Here is a 12,655-nt window from a genome sequence, read left to right as displayed (position 1 = left end):
TCGACCGCACAGCAGGCAGCCACCTCATCCATATAATTACTATAATATGACAGCATGGGAGGCCGTTTCATTCATCTAGAGATCCATTAAACAACCCTTCCACCTCTTGGCAACACCCTGTCATCCAACATTGTTTACCTATCAGATTTGCTTCAGTCATTCACAATGGGCTCCAGCAACTCCTCACTCCCTCATATCCATCTCCTTTGCATGGAAGAACGCTACATCGATGCCTTTGAAGCCGCGCGTGTAGCCAGGAAACTCCCTTCCACATTCTCAATCGAGATTCACGACTACGCTCTATCTCAACTCCCGTCATCTGTCCAGTTCGATACTATCGTGTCTCCGGCAAACTCGTACGGGCGACTAGACGGAGCATTCGACGATGCTATTTCCCGCGCCTTTGCACCTCGAGATGACTACCATGCCCTCACAAGTGTTGCTCAAACAAAACTCTATGAGCAATGGCGTGGGTTTGCACCTCCAGGCACTTGCACCCTAGTCCGTATCCCAGACGAATTCCACTCCCGCTCACGGAACGTCTGGGGCACGAAGCGAGTTGCTCTCTGCCCAACAATGCGTATGCCCGCCGACGCCAACTGGGATCGTGAAGTTGTCTACGAATGTATCTGGAGTCTTCTCTGTGCAGTCGATAACCACAACCGCGACGTAAGAGCCGGCAAAGCTCCTGAAGGAGAAGAAGAGATTCGCAGCATTCTCATGACGCCGTTGGCAACTGGCGTGGGGCGCTTGAGTCCTGAGAGATGGGCAGCTCAGGCTGTATTGGCCATGAAGCATTTCACTGAAGCGTCAGAGAATCCTGAGAAATGGAGTGCGCTTGGATGGGCTGATCTGGGCAAGAGTTGTGTCGAGACGCAGCTGACTTGGAATCTATAATCGTTCGAGATTGATTATTATACAGATGTTCAGATAGGTAGACATAAGGGACCGCACCAATTAGCATTAATAAGAACAACTCATTTCTTTGGATCGTTGTGTCATTAACTAGCTTCTCGTCCATAATATGCTAGTTTTATCTGCAAATAGTGATGGTTACAACTTTCTTGAAACCTCCTTATGCGTATTGGTAAAATATATTGTCCAGCATAGTATCTGGAAGGAAGTTGCCATTAACCAAGAATTCAACACGTAACTTCACGACTGCGGTAACGACACCATTAATAGGTAGAAAGGAAGAATGTTTCTCGCAGTAGCGACTCGCTCGGTGCTATGAGGTGATAAACTCCTCTATAGCACTATCCAACATCTCTGGATTCTCTAAAAACATAAAATGGCTGTTCTTCTCCTCAGTAGTAAAAGTCCGGCTCTTGGATCTAGGAACCTGTGTTGCATCTCACAAGATACTAGATGGGTTATTAACACTGAAATCTACCGATATGATGAGCGTAGAAATGTTGATCTGGAGGAGAACATCTCGCCAGCGGGTCAAGGCATCCTGTCATTGCGTTGGACCTTGACGAGGATCACCCATGATGAGTAACGCCTTCGGTATAAGCGTGTGGAGATGAGCACAAGACCATGGCACGTCGGGATCACAACCCCTGTGCGTGGAAGGAGTCTGAAGTACCTTTTGTGTGTTTCTCCGCGGTAAACTTGATTTCTCGCATTAAAATGCACGTAAACGTACAACGGTGACCGACAGTTCATGCTCCATACGTGGTCAGAGACCCCAGATGGACCCAGTGGCCCTCTCCACCTCGGCTCTTAAACCCTACATAGGCGAGAGATCGCCCATCAGCCGAACCCTCTTAATTCAGCTTGTCCCTGACTTTTGCATGAAACTAGTCTGTTAGATCGATCCTTCAAAGCTCAAACGCTTGGTGTCGAGTCGATCACCTTGGGCCGCAATGCAGGCCTGGAGCCCTGGACTGTCTCGCCAACAGAGGTCCCCGTTCTTCAAAGCGGTAATCGTGAAAGTCAATATTCCCGGGAAGGGAATAATACGAAGCCCTTCTCCACCGGTTCCTAGCTTTCCCATCGTCCCCTTGGTGTCGATGGAAGGTCTCGGTTACAAAGCCCAGGACAGCAACACACACTTCATCAACGATCGGCTACGAGGACAAGTTGAACACAATTATTGCTCCACATTCACTTCTTTCATTTAACGAACTACTAACACAAAATATGACTGACTTAGATCATCATCGTTCAGCATCACATGCAAGAGAGACAACGAGTTTGATGATGGAAAGCTACCATCAATAGACGCAAATTCAAAGGCTACAGACGCTAGTACAACATTTTAAACATCACTCCTCCTCAACTATGTCGCCCAAAAGCACCAAGAGCAGTCAAAGCACGCAGGCCTACTTTCCAGCGAGACCATGAGTGTCCAAAGCCCTCTTCTCAGGTATGAGCTGACTTTCCAAATCGTGAATCATAAACTTCGTCTGTGACCTGGGACCTTTTTTGTGGGGGGTATAATCCAACAGACGATGAGACACGACTGTGGTCGCTCATCTCGGCCGATCCCAAGAGCCGCTGTGGGATGCAGACAACATTGTTGGTTGTTGTCAATTGATGAAGGGGATATGTTTGATGAGATTTCGCTCAGCAAACATGGATGCCTTCTTCAAATATGCATCAGCTTAGGCCTTGGGGGCAACAAGCTGGGAGACCTCGGGGGCGGCAGCTCCGTTGAGTTGGGCGATTATTGTCTCGACCTTCTTGGGTTCCACGACGGGCTCGGCCTTCTTGACCTCAGCGACGGGCTCGGGTACAGGCTCGGCCTTTGTGGGCTCAGCCTCTACGGGCTTCTCCTCGGCAACGGGAGCCTCGACAACCTTCTCGACTTCAGCGGGCTTCTCCTCGGCTGGCTTCTCAGGCTCGGCGACGGGAGTCTCCTCAACGGGGGCAGCCTTCTCTTCCACAGGAGCGGGCTTCTCTTCCACTACGGGAGCCTCAACAGCCTTCTCCTCAACGGCGGGTGTCTCGACCTCGACGGGCTTCTCCTCAACAACCTTCTCCTCGACAGGGGCGGGCTTTTCTTCAGCAGCGGGGGCCTCTACTGGCTTCTCGGCTTCAGCGGGCTTCTCCTCGGCTGGCTTCTCAGGCTCGGCGGCGGGAGTCTCCTCAACGGGGGCAGCCTTCTCCTCGACGGGAGCGGGCTTTTCCTCCTCGGCGACCTTCTCAGCAGCCTTCTCCTCCTCAACCGGCTTCTCCTCAGCAGCGGGAGTCTCTTCGACGGGCTTAGCGGCCTCGGGCTCGGCAGGCTTCTCGACTTCAGCAGCAGGGGCCTCGACGGCCTTCTCCTCGACAGGTGCAGGCTTCTCCTCGACGACGGGAGCCTCAACGGGCTTCTCTTCGGCGGCGGGGGCTTCTGTGGGCTTTTCCTCCTCAGTAGGCTTCTCGGCCTCGACCTTCTCAGGCTCAGCGGCCTTCTCCTCAGCGGGAGCTGGCTTCTCCTCCTCGACGGGGGCGGGCTTCTCTTCGGCGACCGGGGCCTCGACAGGCTTCTCCTCCGCGGGAGCAGCGGGGGCCTCCTCGACGACCTTCTCGGGTTCGACCTCGGCGGGCTTCTCTTCGGGTTCGGCAACCTTCTCGGGCTCTGCGACCTTCTCCTCCTCGGCGGCGGGGGCCTCTTCGGCGGGCTTTTCGGGCTCGGCCTCGACGGGCTTCTCGACCTCAGCCTCGGCGGCAGGCTTCTCCTCCTCGGCAGCCTTCTCGGGTTCAGCGGCGGGGACCTCCTCGACAGGGGCGGCCTTTTCCTCCTCAGCGGGCTTCTCCTCCTCAGGCTCAGCAGCAGCAGGGACCTCCTCAGCGACCTTCTCGGGCTCGGCGGGGGTCTCTTCGACGGCCTTCTCCTCCTCGGCGGCGGGAGCCTCCTCAGCAGCCTCGCTCGCGGCGGGGGTGGCGAGCTGAGCCTCAAGATCAGCCTTGGCCTTCTCCAGAGCCTCGATCTGGGCAGCGGCTTCCGAGAGGTGCTTCAGGAGGTCGTGGACGGTCTTGGCCTCGGTCTTGAACTTGGAGAGGAGGGCAATGGCCTGCTGGGCAACATCGCCGTACTTTTGGGCGGAAGCGACATCTAGGGTTTATTAGCGTGTGGACACACCACCCCCTAGTCGAGAATGATATGCTTACCGGCTTCTTGGACATCCCAGGAGTCGTCAAACCAAGCCATGTTGAGTGTAGATAGGCGAGTTGTGAATTGTGCGGGTAGAGGTGGAATGCGTTTGGTTTTGCTGCTCGTTCAAGCTTGTAGTTGTTGTAGAAGGCTTGAGTGAAGGATTATTCTTCTTCTCAACATTGTGAAGATGTCACGTCTTATATAGCCGGTTGCTGCTATATCCTAGACCATGCCGGTAGTCTTGACCGAGTGCCTCACAAGGTCGACTCACGACAGCTTCGTAGTCAATCATGCCACACCGGGTGCAGGCTTCCCCTCAAGAGACCCGGCCGCCACAACTGGCAAGGGAATCTCTAACCCTCGAACGTGTAGCGGGCGGCCAATGGAGGAGTTCCACGAGAGGGCACACGACTGATGATCGTCAAAGTTGGACCAGGCTGGTAGGTTATCCCACCCCCGCAAGCGCGAGAAAGAAAAGCTCAGGGTCCTTCGGCCGTGCATGACAGGTCATTCGACGGCCTGAGCTCAGAGCGAGAATGCACGCAACAGGCAACCCCTGCAGCACGCACTCTAGCGCGCTGGTGGTTAGTGGCAGAGCCAAAGTCAAGGCTGTCTAGGTGCTGCAAGAGTTGTGCTCTGGCGGCGAATAGAGCCTCGGGGCCGAAAATAAACAATGCCCTCATAGGATAAATTGTTTGGGGGTCTTTGTTTACCAGCGGCTCTTTTGCCGGTTCGTCTGTAGTTGTTTTGATACCTCTTGCTTGAGATGTCAGATGATTGACCCTTCTTTTCTCCCCCGCCAAAGACTAGGGCCACTAACAGTGAAAGACCCTGGATGTTTTTTTTTGTTGGCGCCCGCATCGGAACATCAGGCGAGGCCTGGGGTCATAAAAAAAACAGTGGCTGGGGAGCTAGAAAGAGTGCACACCCGGAGCTAAGACTGCGGGTGTTGGCACCACATCAACTGGGATTCGATTCTGGGCGTTTATTCAACTCGGTCAATGGGTACATGAGATCGTAAGAGCCTTTGTCAAAGTGTCACCGTGACCTGGAGCGGGCACCATAGCTGCGAGAAATTGTCTCATCTGTTGAGGCTGGCGTATACTGGCGCGAGAGAGGCTGGACACGGCCCATTCCGGTATAGGACACTGTAAGTTGGGCTTCGTTCTCAGCCATTCTCAGGCAGCTGTAGTCCATACGTAAACACAATTGTCATTTCTTGCGCAAGGCTCTCACAAAGATACACATTTGGGACATGACCCCCAATGTCTCGAGTATAGCCGTGATAGATGAACTACCAGGTTCTTGACTCTCCCGTCTGCGCTTGGTGTTGTACGTGGCACACCGCCATTCATCCCTCCCCCACGAACCGGCAACCCGGGTAGCGTTGAGGTGCAGCATCCATCCCATCCCATCCCGTCCCCATGCGCAATTGTTTGCTTTGCGCCTTGACCCACAAGTAGTCGACGCATTGGGGACCGGGTTTATTTTCTTGTCCACCTGAAATTGACGGTTGAGGCTGCTGGGATAACGTCATGGTCAATTTGTGTTTGGTGATGTTACCCCTCATTGTGTTAAAGTGATGCTATTCCATCCTTTCGCCATGTCGGTGAAGGATAGTAAACATGTAACAACGGCACTGAATATCATGACTTTAATATCATTTTCTGATTAATACATGATAAGCAAACCCCCTTGATTCATCCCGCAGCAATTCTCATCCTGTAAAACTGCACATTGTTCAGGGTAGCTCTCCCATTGCTCCCATCAAGGTGGCCATACTCTGCAGATCCTCTTTCTTAGCGCCCACTCGAGATGCATCAACCCAACAAGACCTGAACAAGGCAACTGACGTGTCCGTGCCTGTAAGCGCGTTTCCCAATTCATCATGTTCCGTGGACAAGAGGTGGTTAGCATGTCCGACTGACAGATCCCTCTTCGGGCCTCGTTCGATAAACAAGATGATCTAGCCCCTCATGCCGACACCTGCTGATTGGAGTGGAAGCCACCGGGAGATCCCGATATCCCGCCTGTCGGTCGACCTGGCCCATTCTTTCACTTTGTTTTCCTCACGACATCTAATCCCTCCATCACCCGCCAAGCGTGAGGCGACACCTCTGCGTAACCGCTTGCCATACGCTTTCAAGCGTGGAATGACTCGTTCTTTGCGCAACACGCGCCGTCGTGAGCAGGACCAGCAAAAGATGCACACCAATATGCCAAGCACCACAGCCAGCCCTGTTCATCGCGTTGGTTGAGCGTGTCAGTATGCCACGGCCGTGACGGGCGACAACATATTCCAATTCCGCTGCCAGTCATAGTAGATCATTTAGTGCAACCGAATATCAGCGCCCAGACAGCCGTCGCTACATTTCCCCTCTCTTGTAGGATGCCTCCGAAAGACAGAGATACGCCACATGCGCGAACCACCATTTGTCATTTTCAACGTCTGTTAGACTAAGGTTGCTGTCTCTCGGGCTCCATCCCATCACGGTATATCCTGAGAGGACGTTGTTCAGCACCATGTGGGTTAATGCGATGCTATGTTCGCCGGTTTTCAACTTCGAGGCATGATTTACGGCTCCGGCTTAAATTCCCATGTCCAAGATGCCTACGAAACGGGCTTTCGCTCCGTCTACTACCTGGAGCGCCCGGTTGGTTGTGAGAACTGTGACATGTTCACACCTCACTTCTCTACCCAGTGATCCGGAAAGACTCTTGACTCATTTGAATTAAAGCAGAAATTCCTTGACTTTTTAACACGATGATGAAGAGATTTCCAGGAAGTCACAGTTCTCAAAGTTTTGATTGCTGGCAGCGTCGAGATGTCGCAGAGTTGCTCTCTTACTTGACACCATTCAAGGCCGACCTTGAATGAGGTGTTGCGCCTAAGTATAGTCACATTGTACAGCTGGTGAGTTTTGATGACGCACACTCGCGCTGAACAAATTGTATACTACTACGAAAGTATTTAGTCCTTACACCTCCCTTCATACTGGTGAGACAAATTTCCTTTCTCTGTAACTCTCAAGCCGTTCATAATGCCACCCGCTGCGCCGTGTCCTCGATTCTAGCTTCCCCTGTAGCTTCACAAGATCAGGACAGGGTCCAAAGCATCAGCGTCGAAATTATCATCGCGAGAAGGCTTCAATCCTCTCAAGTGAGTCTCAACACAAGACCAACATGGCTGTTTCGGAAGAATAACGGCACGTCTCCTTAAGCGGATGCTAACCCCCACGGCAGCGAGCCGTCCCAGCCAGTTCCCAGATGTTCGAACAACAGAGAACCCGGCATCAAGGGGTGGTGTAAGTAATTCTTCCCAGTTGTCCACCGTGGCGGTTTGCGGAAAGGTGTCCGGAATCGTCTGAGGCGCTGTGTGCTGGTCCTGGTCACTGCATCTGACACGGGATACCAGAGGGTTACTGAGAGCCGAAAGGATGTCGAGATCGCATACCCACTCCGAGCTGTCGTAGACTTGGACCAGAGTTTCCCGGAGGGCACTCCCTTCATCGATGAAGTGTTCATCGTGGTACAAACCACGCAACCCGGGCTGGTACTGAGTAAGGGTCAAGTGCATCGACGTTTTCCAAAAGTTGTCCTCGAGTTGTCCTTCAAATGGCTTGTGGCTGAGAACAGTCCAAGCTTCGGGGTTTGACTTTCGGATCCGTGGCTCTGGTGGTGGGATGAGGAAGGACAACCCCGGCTGTCCTATGTTGCCGGGAACACGTTTGATTTCAGTCTCGACGGGCGTTTCGTATGGATCAGCCATCATGGGACTAGCGACAAAGATGGAGTTGCCATAAGTCATGGCGAAGACATTTTGCAGGTACCCAGTGTCGTAGATGCGGCCCGAATCAAACATGGCGATGCAGGCAAACGCCTCGGGCCTCGACAGTGGGAAATCCTTACCCATATCTGCTCTTGAAAACCACCGGGCATCAGTGAGTGACGTGCGGGCGACAATTGAAGAGTCGACGGTGGCTTCTGGCAGGCGTGAATACATCTCACCTGCCGCAGCGCAGGCTCGAAGCGGTTGGACAAAGCCGGGATTCTTTGCTAGAAGCTTGGTGAGGAACCATTCCGTCAGAAGGTCGTGATTAAGTTGGTCAGGCTGAAAGGCTTTTTGAAATGTCTCCCCTGTGATGAGATAGTCGGGGTTATGAGTTCGCTCCAGTCTCGGCCGTTGCGAATGAGTCGGACCCGTTATAAATATCGCGGCTTTGTCATAATCGCCAGCGTAAGGTTCAAGGTTTACGAAGATATCTCTTCCATTTTGTCCTGGTAACTTCTTAACCTCACGAGCCTGACAAAGTATTTGTATAGAGTGAAAAACTCACCACTTCCGAGTTGCATCAGGGCGGCCTGGAAATCTGTCCCGTTCCCAAAATCCGCTCGCACGCTCGCTGGATAAGATTTTATGTCCATGTCGTGCACCGGCAAGCAGATTTCTCCTCTACCGTGAATGTAGCTCATGCGATCCTTGATAAGACTCGATTCACCAGAGAGACATTCTTTTGTCAGGTCCCAATGACAGGTCACCGAACAGCCTCCATGCGCCCGGCAAGAGCAGATCGTGTCAGGGCCCTTTTTTTGCTGGCCCAATCGCATGAAATGAGATGTTTTTTCTCTTTCTCCTCGGGATGGCGCAGGCCCTCCCATGGAGCAAGCTTCCACACAATCGCAAGATGGTTGTTTAGTTGTTATTGGAATCCATCGCATGTGCCTCGCCTCCCTTTGGGTTGTTGGTGGCTTCGGTCGTCGAATGAACCCAAACTGATTGCTTACTTCGGACTCTCCACTGACAGGTTTGATAGTGGCATATTCATAATCGAGGCTTCCGTAGCGAAGATAGTACCTGATGACATAATTATCGCCAGACAAGCCTCGGTCAGTCGCGAGCTGTCTTAGGTATCCTATCCATGCTTCAGGGCTGTTCAGCAACGCGAACAAAGACGGGATGTAGGACAGACCAAAGAATGGCGGAGGACAATCCTCGGGCTTACAGAGAAACTTGGCGTGACGACGACCGTGGTTGACCAATTTGATAGCAGTCTCCCTCTCAACATCATCTCCGGATATGATATCATCTGCAGCCATGAGAAGTTGCCCAATCCAGGAGTTCTGAGATGTGATCCTCTTCATTCGGTACAATTGCGCTCTGCGCTTGGTTGAGTCTTGCGTTGATCGCTCGGGTGAGCGCAAGGTATCCAGCAATCGAGCCATAAGGTTGATGTCGTCTAGGACTGACCCGCCGAAGCCTGTCCAGGTGGCGAAGACACATCCAAGTAGGACGTACCGGAATTGATCCATAGATATCCGCGTAGAGTCCACACTGAGGGTACGATTAACGACGACAGGTTCGCCGTAGTACCTCAAATAGGCCAGTGGCAGGGACCATACCACGCTGCCACCGGTCTCAGAGGGTCTCTCAACGTCCACCGTCAGGATCCCAGAGCCAAGAACGAGTGGATCTTTCTGATGAATGACATCAGGCCCACGGCTCAAGATACATAGGTCCGGATACAAGTGCCAGGAATTGATAGCCAAGAGAACAGCACCATTCCGGACCCTCTGTGGGATGCCCTGGATAAGGGAATCCATTGAAGACATTGCATCCCTCCAGGCCGCGATGACGCTCTCGTATGGATCGGTTGAACTGTTAACCGGCATCCCAGCCTCATCGGAATACAAGAGAGCGACTTTTCGTTGTTCAGCCATCGCTGCATGCCCTGTGTTGATCCAGGATCTAGCACTGTTGTCCCAGGCTGCTAGCTCATCTCTCGTGAATTCTTGCTGGGTTGCCAGTGCCGTTGCCATAGCCTTGACCGCGTCCCTCTCTTTGTCAATGGTGCTCTCGATTTCTGCTTTCCTCTTCTCGATAAGCTGCAACCAAAGAGCGATTGACTCGGCACTGTCAAACACTCCGGCAATCATAGATGCCAGCAGATGAATGGCAATCGCATTTGTGCCAGAGGTCGCTGCTGCCCACAAGCTGGCCGAGTCAGGCCCGACAAATTGAGAGAAGATGCCGTGCCTGGCTCGCTCTTTGGGGTCTATATGCTTCCGCTCGCAGATCTCGGACACGCGCTTGCCATAGGCTGATAAGAGGTGTTCGGCTGGGGGCGGAACCCCATCAAAGAGGGCACCCAACTTGCGGGCAGTTCGGTGGAGTGAACCTCTCTCGGCATTATCCCTTCGCACATCGCTGAGGCTGTTGTCGACGCCTCTAAACTCCTTGGGGGCCTCCAGCCTGATGAGGGTAAAATCAAGGTTGAGATTGGCGGCTGCGAGAGAAACCTCGTTCTGGGCGCTAGCTAGGCTAGCAACCAGCTTGTTGACGAGAGAGCTGGCCATATCAGCTGGATTTGTGCAAGTAGTAGGTTTTTACCATCAAGCACCTTTCAGTACTGCCGTCGTAAGATTACATCGAGCGGGGAAGCCTCAGCAGAGCGGGGTTCTTAATGTGTGGTTGGTTGTGAAGAATCAGGCTGAGCTGGCTGCGAAGAATCATACCAATTTTGCAGTGAAGAATCAGGCTGAGGATCACCTTCGTCCTGCACGTACGACTGGACCGGGATTTGTACAACCTTCACGTAAGACAATGGATTATATAAATCATCCTAAACTATTGTCATAGTTTAGTTACTGGCTGAAACTAACATCCCCAAGGATAGAGCATGGCATTTTTTGGCCTCGTGGTCTGGCTGGGGTGTTCCACCATGCAGCCGCACATCGATGCCATAATTTCACCACCCTTTGCTGCTGTCCTCGCATCATCCTAGGCTCAACTCTAAGGTTTTAGACTGTAAATGGAGGTTGGAAATCTCCCTTCGGTGAGCAGGCGCAAATTGATGGAGTGCATTTGTTAGGTCCTTGCTTCACCCGATGCTTCAAGGCGTCAAAGAAGGCATTGTCTTGGCCTCAAATGAGGTGCCTCCGACCTTTGTTCTCAACTGGGCCTGATAACTAGATAGACTTGTTCAACAGCTCTGTTCTTTGTTTTCGTAGTTGGTAGTTTATTTTGAAAGCGCCACCAACTTCACCAAGAGCCTGCTGAACAACCACCCCTCTCCTTCGAGGTTCAATGCCCGTGCTACATGGAGCCGGAAACATCTGTATCGGGTCACAATGACTGAGCCTACACTGCACAATCCCCATGCGAATATGAACAATATAAATCTGGCCTCATCTCTCCAGTTATTGATTATTTCTTCAGCTTTTATTCACTCGCAAGAGCCCCCGTTCTTGGTCACAGAAATAAGGAACTGTCAACAACGACATCACAGCCGACGGAACACTAGAATATTTACCCTACATCAGTACACAATGATGTCTCCCTCATTCACCCTCTTCCCAAAGCTTCCTCCAGAGTTGCGCATCCAGATATGGGAACACGCCCTGCCAGTCATAGGACCCGCTCTGTGCCGACACAGAGAAGGGCTTTGGCACCCACGAGAGATCCAGCCAGGCGACAAGGACTATTCACAACATCTGCCAAACGTCTGCGTTGACTTTCGTCCTGAATGGATGATACAGATCCTGGTGGACCACTTGCCTCTCATACTTGTCAATCACGAAGCTCATTTGGTCGCTCTGAAATGGGCTCGCGAGCATGGCATTAGAAGATCTCCGCAAGCCAATGACGACACTTTCGTGCGACCGTTTAACCCTCAACACGACATAATATATGTCGAAGTCAACCAGATTACAGATTTCGATAGGGCGTGTCAGAACCAATGTTCGAAGGACAATCTAACATCAGACGGGGGAAGGATCAGGCTAACCGAAAGAAGACCTGAACGCGTTGCGATATCCGAGATGGCTTTTCGAAGGGACGACGTGGAGCCTCGCATCCTCTCACTAATAAACCATGCACATGACGTATTTGTTATTGTCGGAGAACAGCCAGACTTTGAGGGGCTGTGGGAAGTTGACAGCAGTCGAGGGAGGTCCGTGATCTGGAATCGCAAGAAGATGCGTTTTGAGATGGGAGAGGGCGAGTTTATTACGGACGAAGGGCTTTACAAGATTATAGAGGAAAACAAGAAGAGTCTTTCAGAAGATCTTCGTTATTTTGTTGACCTCAAAATCACACCTGCCTTTGCTGTTAGGAGGTGAACTGGTTATCAATCAGGTTGCCCTGCTGAGCGCGGAAAGGAACCGGCTGTAGACGAGCTACAGCTTCTAGAAATACAGATATCACATGAAAAAGTCAGTTGTGAGAAGGTCGGAGGTTATTTTTCCCGGACCAGCTCACGGACAGAGGCTATAGTGTCTAACACAGCAACACCCTTCAACAAACACCACACGAGCCGTCATCGTATAGGGGTTAGTACATCAGTTTGTGGCTCTCTTGAAGCACTGAAAACGCAAGTTCGAGTCTTGCTGACGGCAATCCATTCTTTTTGCCATTTGTTCATGTTTTGGAGGCGTTCAGGCTGCATGGGTTATGAATCATGATACGGCCATGGCATGCATCCATAGTTCCATTCTTTTGAGTTAAGTGGTAATTAGTAGTAAACGACATTATTTCCAACCTTGGAGCTCTGTAGTCAGTTCTGATGGTGT

At 51.9% G+C, this 12,655-nt stretch overlaps 4 protein-coding genes across 4 annotated transcripts; 2 read left to right on the top strand and 2 right to left on the bottom strand.

Moving 5' to 3' along the window:
- The first annotated feature begins 155 nt into the window (after nt 1–155).
- On the top strand, nt 156–986 carry NECHADRAFT_61453 (uncharacterized protein). Its single transcript, XM_003051345.1, has one exon. It carries the CDS (start codon nt 166–168, stop codon nt 895–897), a length of 732 nt encoding a protein of 243 aa, XP_003051391.1. The 5' UTR covers nt 156–165; the 3' UTR covers nt 898–986.
- A 1,623-nt stretch (nt 987–2,609) lies between these two features.
- Nucleotides 2,610–4,141, bottom strand: NECHADRAFT_80808 (uncharacterized protein; the record flags this gene model as incomplete). Its single annotated transcript, XM_003050947.1, has 2 exons — nt 2,610–4,045; nt 4,102–4,141. The coding sequence occupies 2 exons, from the start codon at nt 4,139–4,141 to the stop codon at nt 2,610–2,612; spliced, it is 1,476 nt and encodes a 491-aa protein (XP_003050993.1).
- A 3,034-nt stretch (nt 4,142–7,175) lies between these two features.
- Nucleotides 7,176–10,441, bottom strand: NECHADRAFT_80807 (uncharacterized protein; the record flags this gene model as incomplete). The annotated part of the gene is made up of 2 exons (XM_003050946.1): nt 7,176–8,365; nt 8,425–10,441. 2 exons carry the CDS (start codon nt 10,439–10,441, stop codon nt 7,176–7,178), a joined length of 3,207 nt encoding a protein of 1,068 aa, XP_003050992.1.
- Nucleotides 10,442–11,413: 972 nt separating this feature from the next.
- Nucleotides 11,414–12,205, top strand: NECHADRAFT_80806 (uncharacterized protein; the record flags this gene model as incomplete). Its single annotated transcript, XM_003051344.1, has 1 exon — nt 11,414–12,205. One exon carries the CDS (start codon nt 11,414–11,416, stop codon nt 12,203–12,205), a length of 792 nt encoding a protein of 263 aa, XP_003051390.1.
- Nucleotides 12,206–12,655: the final 450 nt, after the last annotated feature.

This window comes from Fusarium vanettenii, assembly GCF_000151355.1.
Source record: "Fusarium vanettenii 77-13-4 chromosome 5 genomic scaffold NECHAsca_5_chr5_3_0, whole genome shotgun sequence".
In the NCBI taxonomy this organism is placed as follows: Eukaryota; Fungi; Ascomycota; class Sordariomycetes; order Hypocreales; family Nectriaceae; genus Fusarium; species Fusarium vanettenii.
The sequence above is the reverse complement of the archived record's forward strand: the minus strand, read 5'-3'. Positions and strand labels throughout refer to the sequence as shown.

What these genes read in the sequence shown, in the direction of transcription:
- NECHADRAFT_61453 (XM_003051345.1), top strand. Translation starts at nt 166, where the DNA reads ATGGGCTCCAGCAACTCCTCACTCCCTCATATCCATCTCCTTTGCATG.